This window comes from Raphanus sativus, chromosome 8 (assembly GCF_000801105.2).
Source record: "Raphanus sativus cultivar WK10039 chromosome 8, ASM80110v3, whole genome shotgun sequence".
Taxonomy (NCBI): Eukaryota; Viridiplantae; Streptophyta; class Magnoliopsida; order Brassicales; family Brassicaceae; genus Raphanus; species Raphanus sativus.
In genome coordinates, this window is record NC_079518.1 from 26,089,316 (window position 1) to 26,106,947 (window position 17,632).

The following is a 17,632-nucleotide window of genomic DNA, read 5'->3' on the forward strand; positions in this document are numbered from 1 at the left end:
AGCTTAGAGCGTTTGTGTAAACCCTTTGATTGATAGTGGAAGTTGTGGGAGACGGTTCCCACCCCAGAGGTACCGCAAGGGAACTGAGTTAAAAATCTTGTGTCGTTATTTAGTTAAACAATCAAACGATCAATAATTCCTAACATTTACAATTTGGTGGGGTCGACTTCATCACAAAGATCGTGTATCCTCCGTAAACCAAAATCTTTATTTTGAGGTTGTGTTTACTGTCTCGAGATTAGATATGTTGATTTCTTTTAAAAATCTGGAAATATTTAGAAATATTAGTTCACGATGATGTATAAATATTATTTTTCAAAAGTCCATATACTACATCTTTATTTTTCAAAAAATTCTCTTGATTTCGCAAAATAAAAGTTCATATAAAGAAAATTTATACAATAAGAATTAATTACATATGATCCCTAGCTTAGCGCGGGAATAGACCTAGTGTGTACAAGTGTTTGATTATATCTCTCCAGCATTTGTTTGAGTAAATTTCAGGAGTTTATTTATTGTCTTGACTAATTCTTTAAAGAGAAAGGAAGGAAAACGAAACAAAGCCTTTACTAAGGAAACAAATCTCTTTTATTTTGATAATCTAATCTCCAGGATTAAAAGCTAGCTTTCTGATTGTAATATATTAAAGTGGTCTAAACAACAAATGACCAGTCTTTGATATGCTATTACCCATTGAAATAACAAAGACCAGAAGGATGATAAACCAAAGGGGTCCATTCCTTTCCAAAAAGACTCAATCCTTGGACTTTATAACAAGTAAACCCAATGCACCTATGAGAATATACTGCAAGAAGAAGATTAAAAAAAATGTCAGTGTTCATTGTGGGTTGGACATTGAGTGAGACAAGATAATGTATTAACCTTGATGATAGGCTTTTCTGTCATGATTATCGTCACCCATCCAACATAAGGCAAGAAGCTGAAGCAGACAGAAAGGTAAAACCACTTATGAGAGTTAACTATACAGCTTTTGGTTTAAACACCTAACGGACACTTTGTGAATGAAGTAGATTAATTACGTACCCAACAGCACGACCCATTATATGATGTCGATGAAGCCAAAGCTGACCTTTAGCATAGAGAAGTCTATCATCGTCGAGGTTTTTGTCACCTGAAAACAATAGAAATGAAAATGTAAATGGGCATTGAATAATAACAATATGATAAACAACATACACTGACTTCAGATCAATAAAACCACAACCTTTTGTCAAAACATCGACTTCTCCAGTATTTTCCCTTTCGTGAACCTGTAATGAATCAGAACCATATATATATATACAATCTAAGCACCGGGAAATGATGATAATGAGGGAATTTAGAGAAAACGTTACCTTAATGACACGATGGACAATTGGAATATCACGACCCTGACAAGAGAAGCATGAATCAAAATACAAATGAGGTGAAAGATATAAGCAAAACAAAAAATGAGAATGGGAAACTTACAACAATATTGAAAACAACAATTTCGCCAGCTCGAATGGGGTCCTTACTCATGTACAAGAACAAAATATCCCCCTACAGGGTATCAGATTCATATCACTATTACCCTCAAATAGCTTATCAGTGAAGGGAACAAAGCTGCTACAAAATGTGAAGCCATCTCAATGATTTCATTTACCCTCTTAAAACCAGGTTCCATGCTTTCTGAGAGAACAACCACCACAGGGGATTCACTCCCAGTGACACACATCAAAGCTTTCCATATGATCAAAGCAGACGTGACTATCATCCCTACCACACAACAAATTGACATATACCATGAGATGTATTTCATATATTTATCCTTTTCAGTGTATATTTTATATTAATGTTATTTTATTATCAATAGCATTTTGTTTTTTTTTTCAGATTTTCTTTATAACATAGATTATGAAAATATCATATATACTCTCGCTCAGAAACCCTAATTAAAAGAGCAGCCGTCGGTCTTCTCTCTCTTACTCCGGTGGTTGGTGGTTCTCACCGCCACCGGGAGCGGCTAAGACTCCGGAGAAAGAGGCTCTCAAAGCTCTTTACCGCCGGCTTTCTGTCTCCGGGAGGGTATGGTTCCTCTAGCATCTCTATCGCCGGCTTTGTGTCTCTAGGAAGAATGGTTTTTCTAGCATCTCGATCACCGGAACTTATGTTCTTCTGTGGTGAATTAGTATTAGGTTGAAGTCGTGGGAATACTGCTTTTGTTTGGTTCTTGATGTTTCAGTCACTTCATTGCATCCTAAGTTGGCTTTTTGGGTTCGTTTTTGTGATTTATGTTCGCTGTGGAGGTATCTACTAGACCTTATCTTGGTCCTTTGTGGTTTTGGGAGATGGTTTCTAGACGAAGTAGTTAACTTGACCTTCAGTTTTTCTTTTGTGAGGAGGTGGGCAGTCTTTGCTCTGTAGGTCACTTGGCTGCCTTGCGAGTGTCTGCGTGTAAGAGCTGGTGGTCTTTTTTGACGTTTTCCCAAGTAGCGTTTCAAGGTCTTTTGTCCTTGTATCTTAATTTTAGTGGTGGTTTCTGGTCATGCAAGTTTCACATGGATAGCAGCTGCTGGAGTTGGTGTAGATTTGACCTCTCGATTGTTTTTGATGTTACTGGTTCTAGTATGGCTTGGTGATATTCCTTTCAGGGTTGGGACTGCTCAAGACATATGTTACTTAGGTCAGCTTCCTTGATATCGAATTCTTTTGGAAAGATAGAAGGAATAGACTTGTGGACATATATGAGTTTTAGACTCTGTTTATGTCTTTGTTTTATTTTGTTTGGTTTATATTTTTTGTCTTTGATTTCTTATCGACACTATGTATCTCAACTTTCTTCGAGTTAAAAAAGAAAAAGAAAATATCATATATATTTTATATTTTATTATTTTTTGTTTTATAAATAAACATATAGAGAATTTATCTCTGAATGCCACTAGATTTATTTAGAATTAGAAAAATAACAATAACTAAACTTTTTGAAAAACAAACAAAAAAATATCAATGGTACAAAAATTCTCAAACTAGTAAATATGAATTTACTAAGATTTAAAGAAAAAAATCCATGAACCAACAACAACAAAATTAAAAAAAAAAAAAAATCTTAAGAACTCAATTACCAACAACTCCCTAAGACTGGTACGCCAAAGCGTGATACAATTAGTTATCTCATGAAACATCGTCGACTTCATCAATTCTAACAGCCAAAAGGGTCTCTTATTTTATGGAAAATGATTAAACTATGGAACAATGTTCATATAATAGAAACCCCTACTAGCTAGTAGCTACATACAAGTACGCAAACTCCGATCAAAGAAATCCAAAAATTGCACTGAATTAGAATAACACATATGAGAGGAAACGAAGAACTAACCAAGGCTGATGGCCTGAGTGAGAAGCTGCCGAATCTGAATAGATTTGATTGAGTCTATTTTTTCTCCTATTAATCCCATCTTTCACCTTCAACGTTTCAAGATCGCAGAGACGAACGTTGTTCCAAACGAAGCAGAGGAGGAGGAGAATAGTCTCTCAAGCCACGACTTGTCCAAGAGAGCGTTTACCCAATAAATCAACGATCCAATTTTAAAGCGTCTACATTTATAGTGACGTGGTTTAAATCCATGAATTGAGTGGCTAACATTTTGATGACGTGACATAAATATTTTATGACTACTGATTAATAAATTCATTACTAAATAAAAACTATAATATAAATTACTAGGGTCGGTCCGCCCTACGGGCGGGATACTTATATAATTTTTAAAATATTTAAATATATTTTGTCTCATATTTTGTTTCTGATTTAAAATGTTTGATGTTGTGATATTAATATTTAGTTAGTTGTAATGAAAATATGTTCCTTTTTGTCACATGGCTCTTTTAATATGTTTGTTTATTTTAGATCATTTATTTCTATTTTTATTTCTATTTTATTTTATATTCATTGATAGATTTATTTTATTATGACTCTTTTTCGTACTGTGCAAATAAATATTTCTTATTTTTATATCTGAGATAGGTTTGTAGTTATTTTGGAATTCATCTTGTTGCATTTTTTTAAAACGATACTTTTTGCGATACAGTAACTTCAGTCTCTTGATTATATCATGAATATTTTTTCATTTTTCATTTCCTATATTATTTTTATTTGTTATATTTTATTTTATTTGCTCTATTTTATTCTATTCTATTTTACTATTTATTTTAATTATGTGTAAATTATTTTTATATTTTCAGTATATTATTAGTTTCTTTAACTTAATTTTAATTATTAAAAGAGAATAAACTCTTTTGTGATAAAAGTGAAGAGATAATACATTAACGTACTCTTATTAAAAGAGAAAATAACTTGTTTATGTTTTTAATTTGTTCATCAAGTATATTTTATGAAATTATACTATTTTGGTTATTATCTTTTTTTTTGTTTTTTTATAATGAGAACACATTTTTATATCATCTTCGCATATGTCTAACTAAAATTATTTATTTTATTTTATTAATCTTGTATGAGTTGTTATTGTTGTGGTTAGGTTTAACACTCAAGCCATTGATTATTTTATATTTTGTATATATTGAATGTACTTGTATTTTTATTTCTTTTACATATTTTATTTTAAAATTACTAATTTAAATAATTGAACATGAATATATTATTCCCTATAATAGGAAATTATTTGTTTTAAGATTTTAATAATCTTATGAAATTTATAACTTTGTAATATCATATATCGTTCACGACCAAGTTAATGGAAAACATATTATTTGCCGAGAAGGTAATCTTATTAAATTTAGCTGGTATTTTTGAAAATTTATGTGAAGATAATATTTTAATTATTCAACTTAAAAGATCTAACTGTTCTGAATTATATAAATATATTTTGTGTGCAATTCAAGTATAAAGTTATCTTATTTTTATATATTTGAAATGATCATTTATATAATTATGATCAATACTTTATTCAATATGAAAAACACAGTTCTTTAAAAATTTGATCTGCAGATAATATTCTAATTCTTTAACTTAAAAGAACTATTCTCAATTACATAAATAAATTTTGTGTACAATTGAAGTATAACTTTATAATATTTTTTACATATTTTGAAATGATCATTTTTATATAATTATGATCAATACTTTATTCAATATGAACAACATACTTCAGAATTGGAATACGCTGTTTATCAGAATAGAAATGCATTGGATCAAGATACGTTTCCACTCGCACCAATCTATGGAACTTGTTCACCTAATACTTCACTCTCCAAATATTTTCTTCTTCGTAATTTATCTTCATATTCATCCCAAAATTATACATCTCTAAAATTAACAGATGCTCCTCTTGGTGATTTTGAAACATACTAAGCTATAAAATTATCAGTTTAGAAAAGTCATAAATTCATATAAACTGTCGAACCATCTCATATGTTTATCTATATAAGTTTTGTTCTTATATACCTTTGCTTTCCAATAAGCCAATATTGAATATCATAGTGATTCCTTCCTTGACGTGAGAATGGTATTTATTTAGGTTAACTCATTTTCCACCAAATGGAATGAGTAATATATGGGAACTGAGCCTCGGTGCGTACACTCGCTTCCAAAGCTCTCGTATCATGGTAGTGGACTGAATCGTATCTGCCCTCAAAGATCTCGATCCTTCTTCTCTTTTTCCTCTCCAAACCCCTGCTCCGGTTCCTCAAGCTCCTGCACAACCATCTCATCGTCCTTACTCCTGAGCCCCAACTTCATCAGTCACCTAAGTACTCTGCTGAAAGTTCAACAAAAACCAAGAGCTTGCATTTTCCTCTGGTCTTTCGTTCAAGGAAGAAAAGTTGATGTTTCAGACAATTTTTTTTTCTTGTTCAGAAATAACCGTTCGTACTGAAGAATTTTTGTGAATCTGTTTTGGGCTACGCAATAATCTAAGCAATTCAAATCTCTATTTTACAAAAAGCACAGTTGATATAAGAAAACGTTATCTCAGATTATCCTGAAACAATGGAAGAATCGATTTTGGTTCTAGAGTTACAAAAGTAAAAACTCTGTGTTTAGGATATTTCATCATGCCAATTCCTGAGTTGATATGCTTTTGTATTTCTTCGTGAAAATCGGGGCCTGCATGTGTTTTTGTGATGTTGGTGGATTCTCTTGGAAATCAGACTGAATATGTTCAAAGAGAAGTGGTGATTTTGGTGAGACATCCTTAACACCAACATGGATTGCTGCAGCAAATATTAACCAAACATTGAATTATGAATAGTGAAGAAATCAAGAGAAGCGAATTTTGATTCATTACCTGTCTTTTACAGGATTTGTGAGAATGTTCTTGGATTGCCGGATCTTGCATTCCCGTAGGCCCTAGCCTGTAAGAAGAAAATAAAATAAGCTAATGTCACTGGTTCTATCCAAACCGAAAAAGGAAGACGTAACAGACCAGTGAAGCACATAAGATAATTATAATTGGACTTACTCTCCGGTCTTTTGGATTTCTCACAGCATCATGATACTCCTCCTGCTCCTTGAATAACTCATTACATGTATTACAAACACAACAGGATGTTAGTATAACTCGCGTTATCAAGATATTGTACCAAAATACCTTTCTCTCGCTCTGCCTCACCAATACTGGGATCAGAATACTCGTTCTGCGCCAATTCCTTCTTGACTCTCTCAGTTTCATTCAGCCTGGTAAGTCTCAATCATATGTTCATGGTCTGTCTAAGACTTTTTCCATCTTCCGAAGAGTTGTTCCGTTCCTATCCTATGTTCAACAGCCTTATTACAGTCCTTGATGCACTCATCATACTGCATCAAACATAATCACATTTAAACTCAACCAGATACCAAGCAAATCACATAAAACTGTAGACTAATATATATACATAAAGACTATACCTTTAGAAGTTTGTCCTTAGGCGAGAACAGTGGAGTTAGCCAATTCTGGTCGTTGGATTTTCTGGAAAGATTTTAACTGCGAAGAATGAACTGATGAATCTTAGAATGTAGAACATACATTTTTTATTATAAATCGTGGGAGGAATGGACAGCAGGTGTTAGTTCTTCTGTTAAAGAAGACGTTTGGATTCCAACTGATTCTGTAACGCCCGAAGATATTTGTTGTAGGTGAGATGAAGACATGAAGAACTGCAGTGGCTAGAACATCGATGGAGTTTCCTAGGGTTGGGATTTAACACGAAGAACCCTAGGAATTAACACGGAGTTTCCTAGGGTTGCAGTTGGGATTTAACATCAACCTTTTCAGTGATGAAGATCAGGAGCAAGCAGCAATCGAACGAAGAGCGAAGATGACCCTAGTTCTATTAGACGGCGTTAACAGATGATTATCCTCGAATTCTATCGGGCTGCCAAGCATGGTTCTTCCTCCAATCCAAACTTAAGGCCCAAGCCCGCATCAATTGATTTCCACAATAAATGAAACGGTGTGTTTTGAAGCCAGGGACAGGTGTCGCTCCTACAGTGTTCGAATTGATGACGTGTCTCAATCAGGAGAGAGAGAACATTTTTTTATATATATGGATTGTTTATGATTTCATTTAAAAATTCTTATGTTTTATAATTGTTTGTAAATTTCTTTGTCTATTACAATATATTTAAGAATTGTCTTTACAAAAGTATATTATCTATTTAATTATATAAAATTAAGATTTTTACTTGATGAAATTTAATTATGTGTTTTCTGTTTTTTTAATTTTAATTTTTAATTAAAATATTTTTTCAGATAACAACAAAATATATATAAAAATTATTTTTTTATTTTGATATCTAGGTGTTTCGTCCGCACTTGCGTGCATAAACATTTTATAATTAGTTATAAGTACATTATTTACTAAGTAAAAGAGTACAATTTTAAAAAAATATATTTTCTTACATATAACTTTTGAAAACTCTTTGTGCAATAGATTCATTATTAATATATAAATCTTAAAGAATTTCAATATTCTCTTCTATTATGTAAAATCAAGAATTTTACTTTATTAATATTTAATTATATACTTTTTGGTTTTTATTTTTTTATTTTTTTTATTTGAAGATATTTTCATATAACAACACAACATATATGAATTAGTTTTTATCTATTTTTTTAGATTTTGGATAATTCTTATTATTAGTAATATACTCACTTATATAATCAAAATATTTTTTTTATTTGGTAATTAGTAATATACCCAATTATCTAATCAAAATAATTTAAATTCATTTTATTTTTTAATTTATATTTTTTATTGAGGGTATAAACATATTAACTACTATAACTTTTGATGTGTGAGTGATGTTATAAATAATTTGATTTCTACATTTTCTGCAGGTTTGTGAGGGACTTTCTGTATGAAAATGTTGCAAACAACCGTTATGCAATGTTTGGTAGGTCTGATTCATGTGAGATCCAAGAAGACATCATTGATTGGTGATCCTATTTTGTCATAAAAATAAACTAGATATGTGAAAAATGTTTCCTACAGTTAAATATATTCTTTTGTATACTGATTTATATATAGTTTCAACAGCCTTTGAACAACCCATACGTATGTACTCATCAAAATGTATAACCTTTTGGATGATGATATTTGTATCAAATGTGGAAGTCTTTTACATAGAATGTGTCACTGGTGCTATCTACATTAATATGCTAATTGAAATCTCTGAGTTGCATGCTCTCTACATTATGTTCTCTTAGAAGTTAGTAAATCCTGCAATGAATATGCAGATATTTCAAGGAAGATTTTAATCATTTACTGGGGTTTATGAACGATGGTTCACTGAGTCCTTTGATGAACTTACACTGCAAGAAGGATGGCCAGAGATGAAACCTGAAGACGTGTTGATAGCGCATGTGTTTTGATTTCCTTTGTTTCACATCAAAACCAGGTGGAATGTACTTGGGGTTCACGTATCCGTACTGCGGATGGAGAATGACAAACTCGAGAAAGAAACCGGCTAAGAATCCTCCACAATGAGCAGAGTTGTCTACATGTGGTAAGAATCCAACGCTTAGGTTTAGTGAAATGAAATGATCAAGATCAATGTCATAAGTGTAAATCTGACTGAAAAGCTTGTCTCTATTGATCAACTTACACAAGTATATACCTACCGACTTTAGGACTTTAGGATACATCCTACTAATTATATTATTATCTTAACAAATATATGTCATTATCTTTTAATACTCCCCTCAGTTTGGGAATATGAATATTTCTTACTCCCAACTTGAACAACAATGCTTCAAATTGAGTCCTTCCAAGCACTTTAGTGAGCACATCCGCCACTTAATTTGTCGTCCGTACATGAACTGTCTCTAGCATGCCATCTTGAATTGCATCTCGAACTTGATGACAGTCTGACTCAATATGTTTAGTTCGTTCATGAAAGATATGATTGGAAACTCTATAGATAGCTGACTTACTATCACAAAACATTTTCGAAGGCTTGTGCTGTTTTGCTCCCAAGTCACCAAGCAATCATCGAAGCCACGAAGCCACTTGACTTCTCTTGTAGTCTGCGCCCTAGATCTGTATTCTGCCTCAGCCGACGAATGAGAGACCACTCCTTGCTTTTTGGTTTTCCATGACACTGGCGAATCTCCAATCAGTGTAACATACGCACTCAACGATCTTCTAGTAAATGTACAAGCAGACCAATCAACATCACAATACACTGACAAACTCTTATCACTCATCGAACTCAACATGATCCCTTGCCAGCAGTCCCTTTGAGATATTTAACCTTCAAGTCATTACCACACACGAGCAAGTCATCAACATAGATAAGTACCTTCAGCTCGATCCCCTTCTTGGAATACACGAACAACAAATAATCTGCATAAGAATGCTTGAATCCATACTTCTTTAGTGCATCTGTGAGCTTAGAGAACCAATATCTCAGAGCTTGACGCAACCCATAAATTTCCTTATGCAACTTACACACTTTGTTTGGATCCGCTGTTTTAAATCCTTGAGGCAGCTTCATATACACTTCCTCCTTAAAATCTCCATGCATGAAGGCATTATGCACATCCATCTGATGCACAATCCAACATTTACCACCGGATAACTTATCTAAATTATTTTTAAAATTTTAAAATTCATTATATATTTTAAATTTTCAAAATCTATAAACAAAATAAAATATTACATATAAAGTCGATTAATATATGTCCTAAACTTATCATATAAATTGGTTTGGTTTTAATATTTGGATAGATAATTAATAGATATTTTAAATATTTTTGGTGTTTGGGTATGATTTAACTCTTTTAGACATCTACTTTTGACTATTTGTTTATATTTTCAAGTATTTTGAATAACTTAAAAGTATCTTGTATAGTTTGGATGTTTTGATATATTCTATTGAAACAGCAACATGTTCAATTATGTATTTAATTTATTTAAAGGACCATTATATCAAACTAAATTAATATTAAACACAAATATGATTACCAAAAAACTTAAATATGAAAGTTAAAATTTTCTGAAAAAGTTTAAACAAAAAATATACTCACCCTTTGAAAGAGCAGGTCATATTCTAGTATACATTAAATCTACAAATAATTAATATATTTACATATATAAATCTATTTCCGATACATTTGGGTACCCGAAATATTTCGGTTTAGATCGAATTCGATTTCGGTTTTCTAAATATCAAAATTTTGAACCCTCATATATTTAATCAATTTCGTTCGGATTTAGTACTACTTTCGGATCGGATTCGGTACTACTTTCGGATTTGTGTTTTTTCCCAACCCTACGTGTGGATCAATTTTTTTTTCTTGACGAGTGGATGAATTCTTTTTCAAGTATAATTCTTAGTGTGTTTAATAAGCTATGTAAAGTTTTGCAATAAATTTAAAAAGCATGTGTAACAAAAAGATCAAAATTTCAGGTTTTTTTCCTAAAATCAGTGAAGATTACAAAAAGATGTTCTATCGACTTTAGTGTCATCTTTTATCTGTGATCTGGACATTGTCTTAAACTCACATCGCGTGGTTTTTGGCAGCTGAATCGTCACAGACCGTTACGTCTAAATCTTCTATTTGTAAAACCAGTTTCGTCTTTGCATCAACTTCTATTAATACCGCAAAATATATTAATCCGCTCCACACACAAAGTAGCTCTCATTCAAACTAGCTTCCTTCTCGGATCAAAATCCAAATTTCTTAACAAACCAGCTTCTCTCAATTTCTGTGAGATTTACCGGTAATACGTCCTTTCGACTCATTTTGTATCCTCTTTTCATAGTTTTTGGATTTGATTTTCGACCGGTTTAGTTTCTTGCGCGCTTGAATGTAGTTTAAGGCAATTTGATGTATTGATCTCTGATATTGAAGCATGTTGGTAGTATCCTAAGATTTGTTTAACTACTAATGTAACAAAGAAACGAATACTATTTTACTAATGTGTTAGACTTGGGTGATAATTTTTATAGGCGAAAAATATGGAAGAGGTTTTGTTGCATGGAAGGTTACACGCTACAATATATGAAGTTGATTCTCTCCATGGTTCTGAAGGAGGCAGATCAGGCTTCTTCGGCAAGGTATTATATCTTTTTGTGGCAAGGTATTATCATTTATAAGTTTTTTTAATTTCCCCTTTTAATCTCTATATTCACTTTGATATTTTATATTCAGATTCTAGCAAATGTGGAAGAAACAATTGGTGTTGGCAAAGGAGAACCTCAGCTATACGCTACAATCGATCTAGAGAAAGCTAGAGTTGGAAGAACAAGAAAGATAACAAACGAACCAAACAACCCAAAGTGGAATGAATCATTCCATATCTACTGTGGTCACATGGCTAAACATGTTATCTTCACCGTCAAAGACGATAACCCCATTGGTGCAACATTGATAGGAAGAGCCTACATTCCCGTTGAAGATATCTTCCATGGAGAAGAAGTTGATAGATGGGTTGAGATATTAGACACCGAGAAGAAACCCGTTGATGGAGGTTCAAAGATCCATGTGAAGCTTCAGTACTTTGGCGTTGAAAAAGATAAAAACTGGAACCGTGGTATCAAAAGTGTTAAGTTTCCTGGAGTTCCTTACACGTTTTTCTCACAGAGAACAGGATGCAAAGTTTCTTTGTATCAAGATGCTCATATTCCTGGAAACTTTGTCCCTAAAATCCCTCTAGCTGGAGGGAAACACTACGAGGCAAGTCGGTGTTGGGAGGATATCTTTGACGCTATTACTAACGCTAAACACTTGATTTACATTACTGGTTGGTCTGTTTACGCTGAGATCTCTCTTGTGAGGGACTCGAGGAGGCCAAAGGAAGGAGGAGATGTGACTATTGGTGAGATACTCAAGAAGAAAGCTAGTGAAGGTGTTAAAGTTATCTTACTTGTTTGGGACGATAGAACATCTGTTGATTTGTTGAAACAAGATGGGCTTATGGCTACTCATGATGAAGAAACTGAGAATTTCTTTAGAGGAACCGATGTGAACTGTGTTTTATGTCCACGTAACCCTGATGATGGTGGAAGCATTGTTCAAAACTTGCAAGTCTCTACTATGTTCACTCATCACCAAAAGATTGTTGTGGTAGACAGTGAAATGCCTGGAAGAGGATCATCAAGAACAAGATCAAGAAGGATTGTGAGTTTTGTTGGTGGTCTTGATCTTTGTGATGGAAGGTACGACACACCGTTTCACTCCTTGTTCAGGACACTGGACACTGCGCATCACGATGACTTCCATCAACCAAACTTCACTGGCGCGACCATAACAAAAGGCGGTCCTAGAGAGCCGTGGCATGACATTCACTGCCGTCTTGAAGGAGCTATTGCTTGGGATGTCTTGTATAATTTTGAGCAAAGATGGAATAGGCAAGGTGGTCAAGACATTTTGGTTAAGATAAGAGATCTTGATGACATTATCATCCCTCCTTCTCCTGTTCTGTTCTCAGAGGATCATGACGCATGGAACGTTCAGCTTTTTAGATCAATAGATGGTGGAGCAGCTGCTGCTTTTCCTGACTCTCCTGAAGCTGCAGCAGAAGCAGGTCTTGTGAGTGGTAAAGATAACATTATTGATAGGAGTATTCAAGATGCATACATTCACGCAATAAGGCGAGCTAAAGACTTCATCTATATTGAAAACCAGTACTTCCTAGGAAGCTCATTTGCTTGGAGTGCAGATGGAATCAAACCTGAGGAAATCAATGCTCTTCACTTGATTCCAAAGGAGCTTTCATTGAAGATTGTCAGCAAGATCAAAGCTGGTGAAAGGTTTAAGGTTTATGTTGTTGTTCCAATGTGGCCTGAAGGGATACCTGAGAGTGGTTCAGTACAAGCTATATTAGATTGGCAGAGAAGGACAATGGAGATGATGTACAAAGATGTGATCAAAGCACTTAGAGAGAAGGGCCTCGAGGAAGAGGATCCAAGAGATTATCTAACATTCTTCTGCCTTGGGAACAGAGAGGTCAAGAAAGATGGAGAGTATGAGCCTACAGAGAAACCTGAGCCTGACACAGACTATATCAGAGCGCAAGAAGCACGCCGCTTCATGATCTATGTCCACACTAAAATGATGATTGGTGAGTGTTTTAACTCTTGCAGAATTTATAACTGGGTAAATGAGTTAGATAGCATAAAAATTATAACAAAAAGCTTATAAGGAGATTTTTTTTCTAACTTCAATTAATGCTATTTTAAGAATTTTCTCATTTGCATAATATTTTTGGAACAAAAAGTGTTTCAATATTATTCTAGCATATTTATTTAGTATTAATTTTTTATATTTAATTAAATATTTTCTCATTTTGCAGTTGACGATGAGTACATTATTATTGGATCCGCAAATATCAACCAAAGATCAATGGATGGTGCAAGAGACTCAGAGATAGCAATGGGAGGCTATCAACCATATCACCTCTCAGTAAGACAACCAGCTCGTGGTCAAATCCATGGTTTCCGCATGTCGTTATGGTATGAACATTTAGGAATGCTCGATGAAACTTTCCTCAATCCATCGAGCCAAGAATGTATAAAGAAAGTTAACCGTGTTGCTGATAAGTATTGGGATCTTTACTCGAGTGAGTCACTTGACCATGACCTTCCTGGTCATCTACTTCGCTACCCGATAGGTATTGCTAGTCAAGGAGACATCACTGAGCTTCCTGGATGTGAATGCTTTCCTGACACGAAAGCTCGTATCCTCGGTACTAAATCTGATTACATGCCTCCAATTCTTACAACCTAAGCTCTGTGGCAATTGTCTATAGATAATAAATAAATTTCTCTCGTCTTACTTCTGCTTCGATAGCTTTAGTAACAAAAACATTGTCTTTAGTAATTAATAAGCTATACTATCGGTTGGTATGATGTTTCACGGCTATCCTTTACTTCTTGTTTTTCATTCAGACATTAAGGTTTTGGAGAGAGTGTAGTCTTTTTGGTACTTATTTTGATGTGTTTATTCTGAGTGCTTATTTGTGTTTCAGCTGCAAATAGGCAGAATGAAAACGATAAGAGTATTTCTCAATCACTGTCAGATCAGATGAATCTGAAGGTTGATTACGCAAGCCTAGTTTTAAAGTTTAGCTCTCATAGGCCCTTTTTACGTTCAGGATTATGAAGCTTGGACCAAAAGAAAAGGAATCATAAGGATTTTCCAAAATTTTGTGGTTTCCTTATTGAGGCACTTATTTTGCTTTTGAGTTGATTCTTACTTCTGTGCAAATCTAACATTAGATCGAGCTCCAGAGTGTACATGTTTAGTCTTTCTATTTTCCTATCTTTCAGCCATGAGGACAAAATAGTAATAGCATAAACCCTACAAACATTTACATATATTATAATATTTTCTTCCCCGTTTCTGATTATATTTGTAGGAAACCATATATTATAAACCCTACAAACAATTACATATACCTAAATATATTTAACCATTATTAGATCGAGCTCTAGTTCCAAAGCAGTACTATTCCAAAGTGTACTGGGTGGGTTCATATCACACGGTCAAAGAGTAATAAAACCCTAATATATATACGTATTTTCTCTTTGCCGTTTCGTTTCTTTTTTTTTCTTCTGGTTCACAGATCGGTCTTCTCCCATGTTAAGTGTTTGCAAAAGGACACTAAAGACAGTCACGGGAGATGAAGAAGGACGGGGAGATTTGTGTCTTCCTTTGGATATAATAGTGGAGATACTGAAGAAACTACCGGCAAAGTCACTTGTGAGGTTCCGAAGCGTCTCCAAGCAATGGTCAACCATTATCGGCAGCCGCAGAGACTTCATCGACTCTATCGTCACTCGTTCTCTCAGTCATCCTCCTCCGAAGCTTCCCATCTTTATCTTCCACCATTGTGTGCCTGAAACGTTCTTCACTGTTTCACCTGTTTTCTCTCCGACCACCGCCACCGACAATGTAGTAACTATCCCTCGACCAAGTCATCCAAGCTCCTTCCACTATCAATACTCCCGGGGCTTGATTTGTTGCTCTTCTTCAAAATCTCATCTGGTTACCATCTACAACCCTACCACCAGACAGGTTTTTCCGTTACCCGAGATCCAACCCCCGGCAACACGGCGGTCCGGATTAAGTTCCTGCTTCTTTGGCTACGACCCTATCACGAATCAATACAAAGTCCTGTCCATTATTGTCAACTGTGACGAGCCTATCCCGAAGCAAACTTATCATGTTTTCACATTGGGATGTCAGCAATCTTGGAGAAAAGTCAAAGGCATTGGTGAAGACTCCTTTCCAAAAGATTACAGTGTATGCATCGACGGGACTATCTACTACCACGCAAACAGAGAAGGTGGTGAGACTATGTTGCTGAGTTTCGACATCAGGTCCGAAAGATTTGATCACGTCTTGGTTCCAGAAGCATTGTTGACTCCTATGTATCATCAGCGTCTAGTGAACCACCTAGGTAAGTTGGGATGCATAATTTGTAACCGCAGCAACACAAGTATCTGGATTATGGATGATGCCGGAAAACAAGAATGGTCGAGAACAATCCTTTGCTTGCCAAACTACTCAGTGATGTTGTTAGGAGCTGATGTGGATACCTTCTCTGGTGCCACCCCTGCTGGAGAGATTTATGCAACTCAATGCAAGTATTTCTTTGATAAGTCATTGTATGTTTACTACTATGACATGAACCAAAACAGCTTTAGAAGAGTTCATATCGAAGGTGGTGTTCCCGATGAAACAAAGAAGCGTAGGTATTGTGTTAAAGTATTTCCGATTCATGATCACGTCGAGAATACTGTGTGGTTGTAGCAAAAAAAAAAATTGTATCTCATTATGTCTCTTCAAGCACCCGTAGCTGTTGGAGAGTTCTCAGGTGTTTAATTAACTTATATGTATATCATGCTTCAGCTAAATCAACTTCTATTGAATCCTTGCTTCACATTTTACAAGTGTTGCTTGAACATGAATATTACATGCATTAAAAAGAACAGTGATGAAATTGAAGTATTTGTAATAAAGAGCAAAAACATGTAACAATATATTAATCTCCCTCGGTGCAAAAGAAACGACAATAAAGGACACTAGCCATACTAGCAATTCTGTTGACTCTCTTTTCATCTAAATCCTCCCCCCAAAAACAAAACTTAATAGTCCAAAAAACAGAACTTTTATTACAAATGGACTCAAATACTTGAATGAATGTGGTTCAAGAAAGACAGAGCGTTGTCAACTCTCCATAGTAGCCATTCCCATAAATTGTAATCTCTACTGACGCGGTGTCAGCACTGCAACAAAATACACATACAAACCATAAAGATCACTGAGTTACAAAAAAAAATTATAGAAGAACAGACACGACCGGACAGTGCGAGTAATCAAAAAAGGATGAAGCAGATACTCAGTTTCAGGAACCTAAGTCAGGTCGTGGCTACAACTACTTGGTATCATGTTCCTAAAGAAAATGCATCATGGTCATTTGGGGAATAAATTTTAAGATTTGTCCAAAAGTCTAAGATTTAATGTTTGTTGGGAGAATTAAAAATATTTTTTGAAAATATTTTTTTTAGATTAAAAAGTTTTGTTTTTGTGATTAGTATAATTTTTATTTTGAAAGTATAATATAATTCGATAATATTTTGTTTCTTTTTTAAAAAAAATACTAAATCTTAAATGAAACAATCCTATTGGTTGGTGAACCTAGAGGTTCACCCTACGGAGTGAACCCAAAAATAAGTCTTAAATTAATTAACTGAATAAATGGTGAACAGATCCTTATTATTTCCATTAAAATAATGTTATTAATATATTTTTACATGTAAATAAGAGCAAAATTGGGACTCGGGAATTATTGTTTTTAATATATTTGTTTTTTGTTCAGTTTATATTTCAAATATATGTATATTTTGGATTACCTACAGTTACAAATTGGATGATTTAACAGTAACTAATTTTTCAATATATAGGATTCTATAATATATAAATAATATAGCCATGATGGAAAATATATATTTAAAGTATAATCACACATGTTAAATTATCTAAAGAGAATAGAATAGCCTTTTGATGCCAAAAAAAATTATCTAAAGAAATGAAAAACAATTACACAAATTTAGGATATTGTTATCTGGAATTAACTAAAAAGCAAATTTATTTAATTAAAAGCATAGATTAAAAATATTTCAATGGCAAAAAATGGTAATTACTTC

At 33.9% G+C, this 17,632-nt stretch overlaps 5 protein-coding genes and 1 long non-coding RNA gene across 9 annotated transcripts in view; 3 read left to right on the forward strand and 3 right to left on the reverse strand.

Moving 5' to 3' along the window:
* Nucleotides 1-17,632, forward strand: part of LOC108820705 (60S ribosomal protein L37-2) — an 87,696-nt gene that overhangs the window by 28,140 nt on the left and 41,924 nt on the right. The gene's annotated exons all lie outside the window — the stretch shown is intronic.
* Nucleotides 575-3,538, reverse strand: LOC108836551 (uncharacterized). 3 transcript variants are annotated; one of them, XM_056991710.1, is made up of 8 exons: nt 3,359-3,538; nt 1,646-1,758; nt 1,471-1,512; nt 1,356-1,391; nt 1,226-1,271; nt 1,045-1,132; nt 883-940; nt 575-805 (listed from the first exon to the last, which is right to left on the reverse strand). In XM_056991710.1, the coding sequence occupies exons 1-8, from the start codon at nt 3,435-3,437 to the stop codon at nt 755-757; spliced, it is 513 nt and encodes a 170-aa protein (XP_056847690.1). In that variant the 5' UTR covers nt 3,438-3,538; the 3' UTR covers nt 575-754. The 3 variants fall into 3 exon arrangements, with proteins under 3 accessions (XP_056847690.1, XP_056847689.1, XP_056847688.1); XM_056991709.1 differs by having other exon boundaries at nt 1,471-1,542; XM_056991708.1 differs by having other exon boundaries at nt 1,045-1,271; nt 1,471-1,542.
* LOC108836050 (uncharacterized) lies at nt 4,997-7,485 on the reverse strand. Its single transcript, XR_001947056.2, has 5 exons — nt 6,881-7,485; nt 6,456-6,790; nt 6,282-6,348; nt 5,441-6,207; nt 4,997-5,343 (listed from the first exon to the last, which is right to left on the reverse strand). It is a non-coding gene; the product is annotated as an uncharacterized LOC108836050 (long non-coding RNA).
* On the reverse strand, nt 9,300-9,680 carry LOC130499112 (uncharacterized mitochondrial protein AtMg00810-like). The gene has a single exon (XM_056993017.1). The coding sequence runs from the start codon at nt 9,678-9,680 to the stop codon at nt 9,300-9,302; it is 381 nt and encodes a 126-aa protein (XP_056848997.1).
* LOC108836550 (phospholipase D alpha 2-like) lies at nt 10,966-14,248 on the forward strand. Of its 2 annotated transcripts, none has more exons than XM_056991707.1 (4): nt 10,966-11,199; nt 11,429-11,536; nt 11,631-13,542; nt 13,774-14,245. In XM_056991707.1, the coding sequence occupies exons 2-4, from the start codon at nt 11,438-11,440 to the stop codon at nt 14,205-14,207; spliced, it is 2,445 nt and encodes an 814-aa protein (XP_056847687.1). In that variant the 5' UTR covers nt 10,966-11,199; nt 11,429-11,437; the 3' UTR covers nt 14,208-14,245. The 2 variants fall into 2 exon arrangements, with proteins under 2 accessions (XP_056847687.1, XP_056847686.1); XM_056991706.1 differs by lacking the exon at nt 10,966-11,199 and adding an exon at nt 11,206-11,337 and having other exon boundaries at nt 13,774-14,248.
* Nucleotides 15,009-16,449, forward strand: LOC108820420 (F-box protein At1g52495-like; the record flags this gene model as incomplete). Its single annotated transcript, XM_018593364.2, has 1 exon — nt 15,009-16,449. A coding segment is annotated over one exon (1,227 nt), but the record flags the coding sequence as incomplete, so codon positions are not given.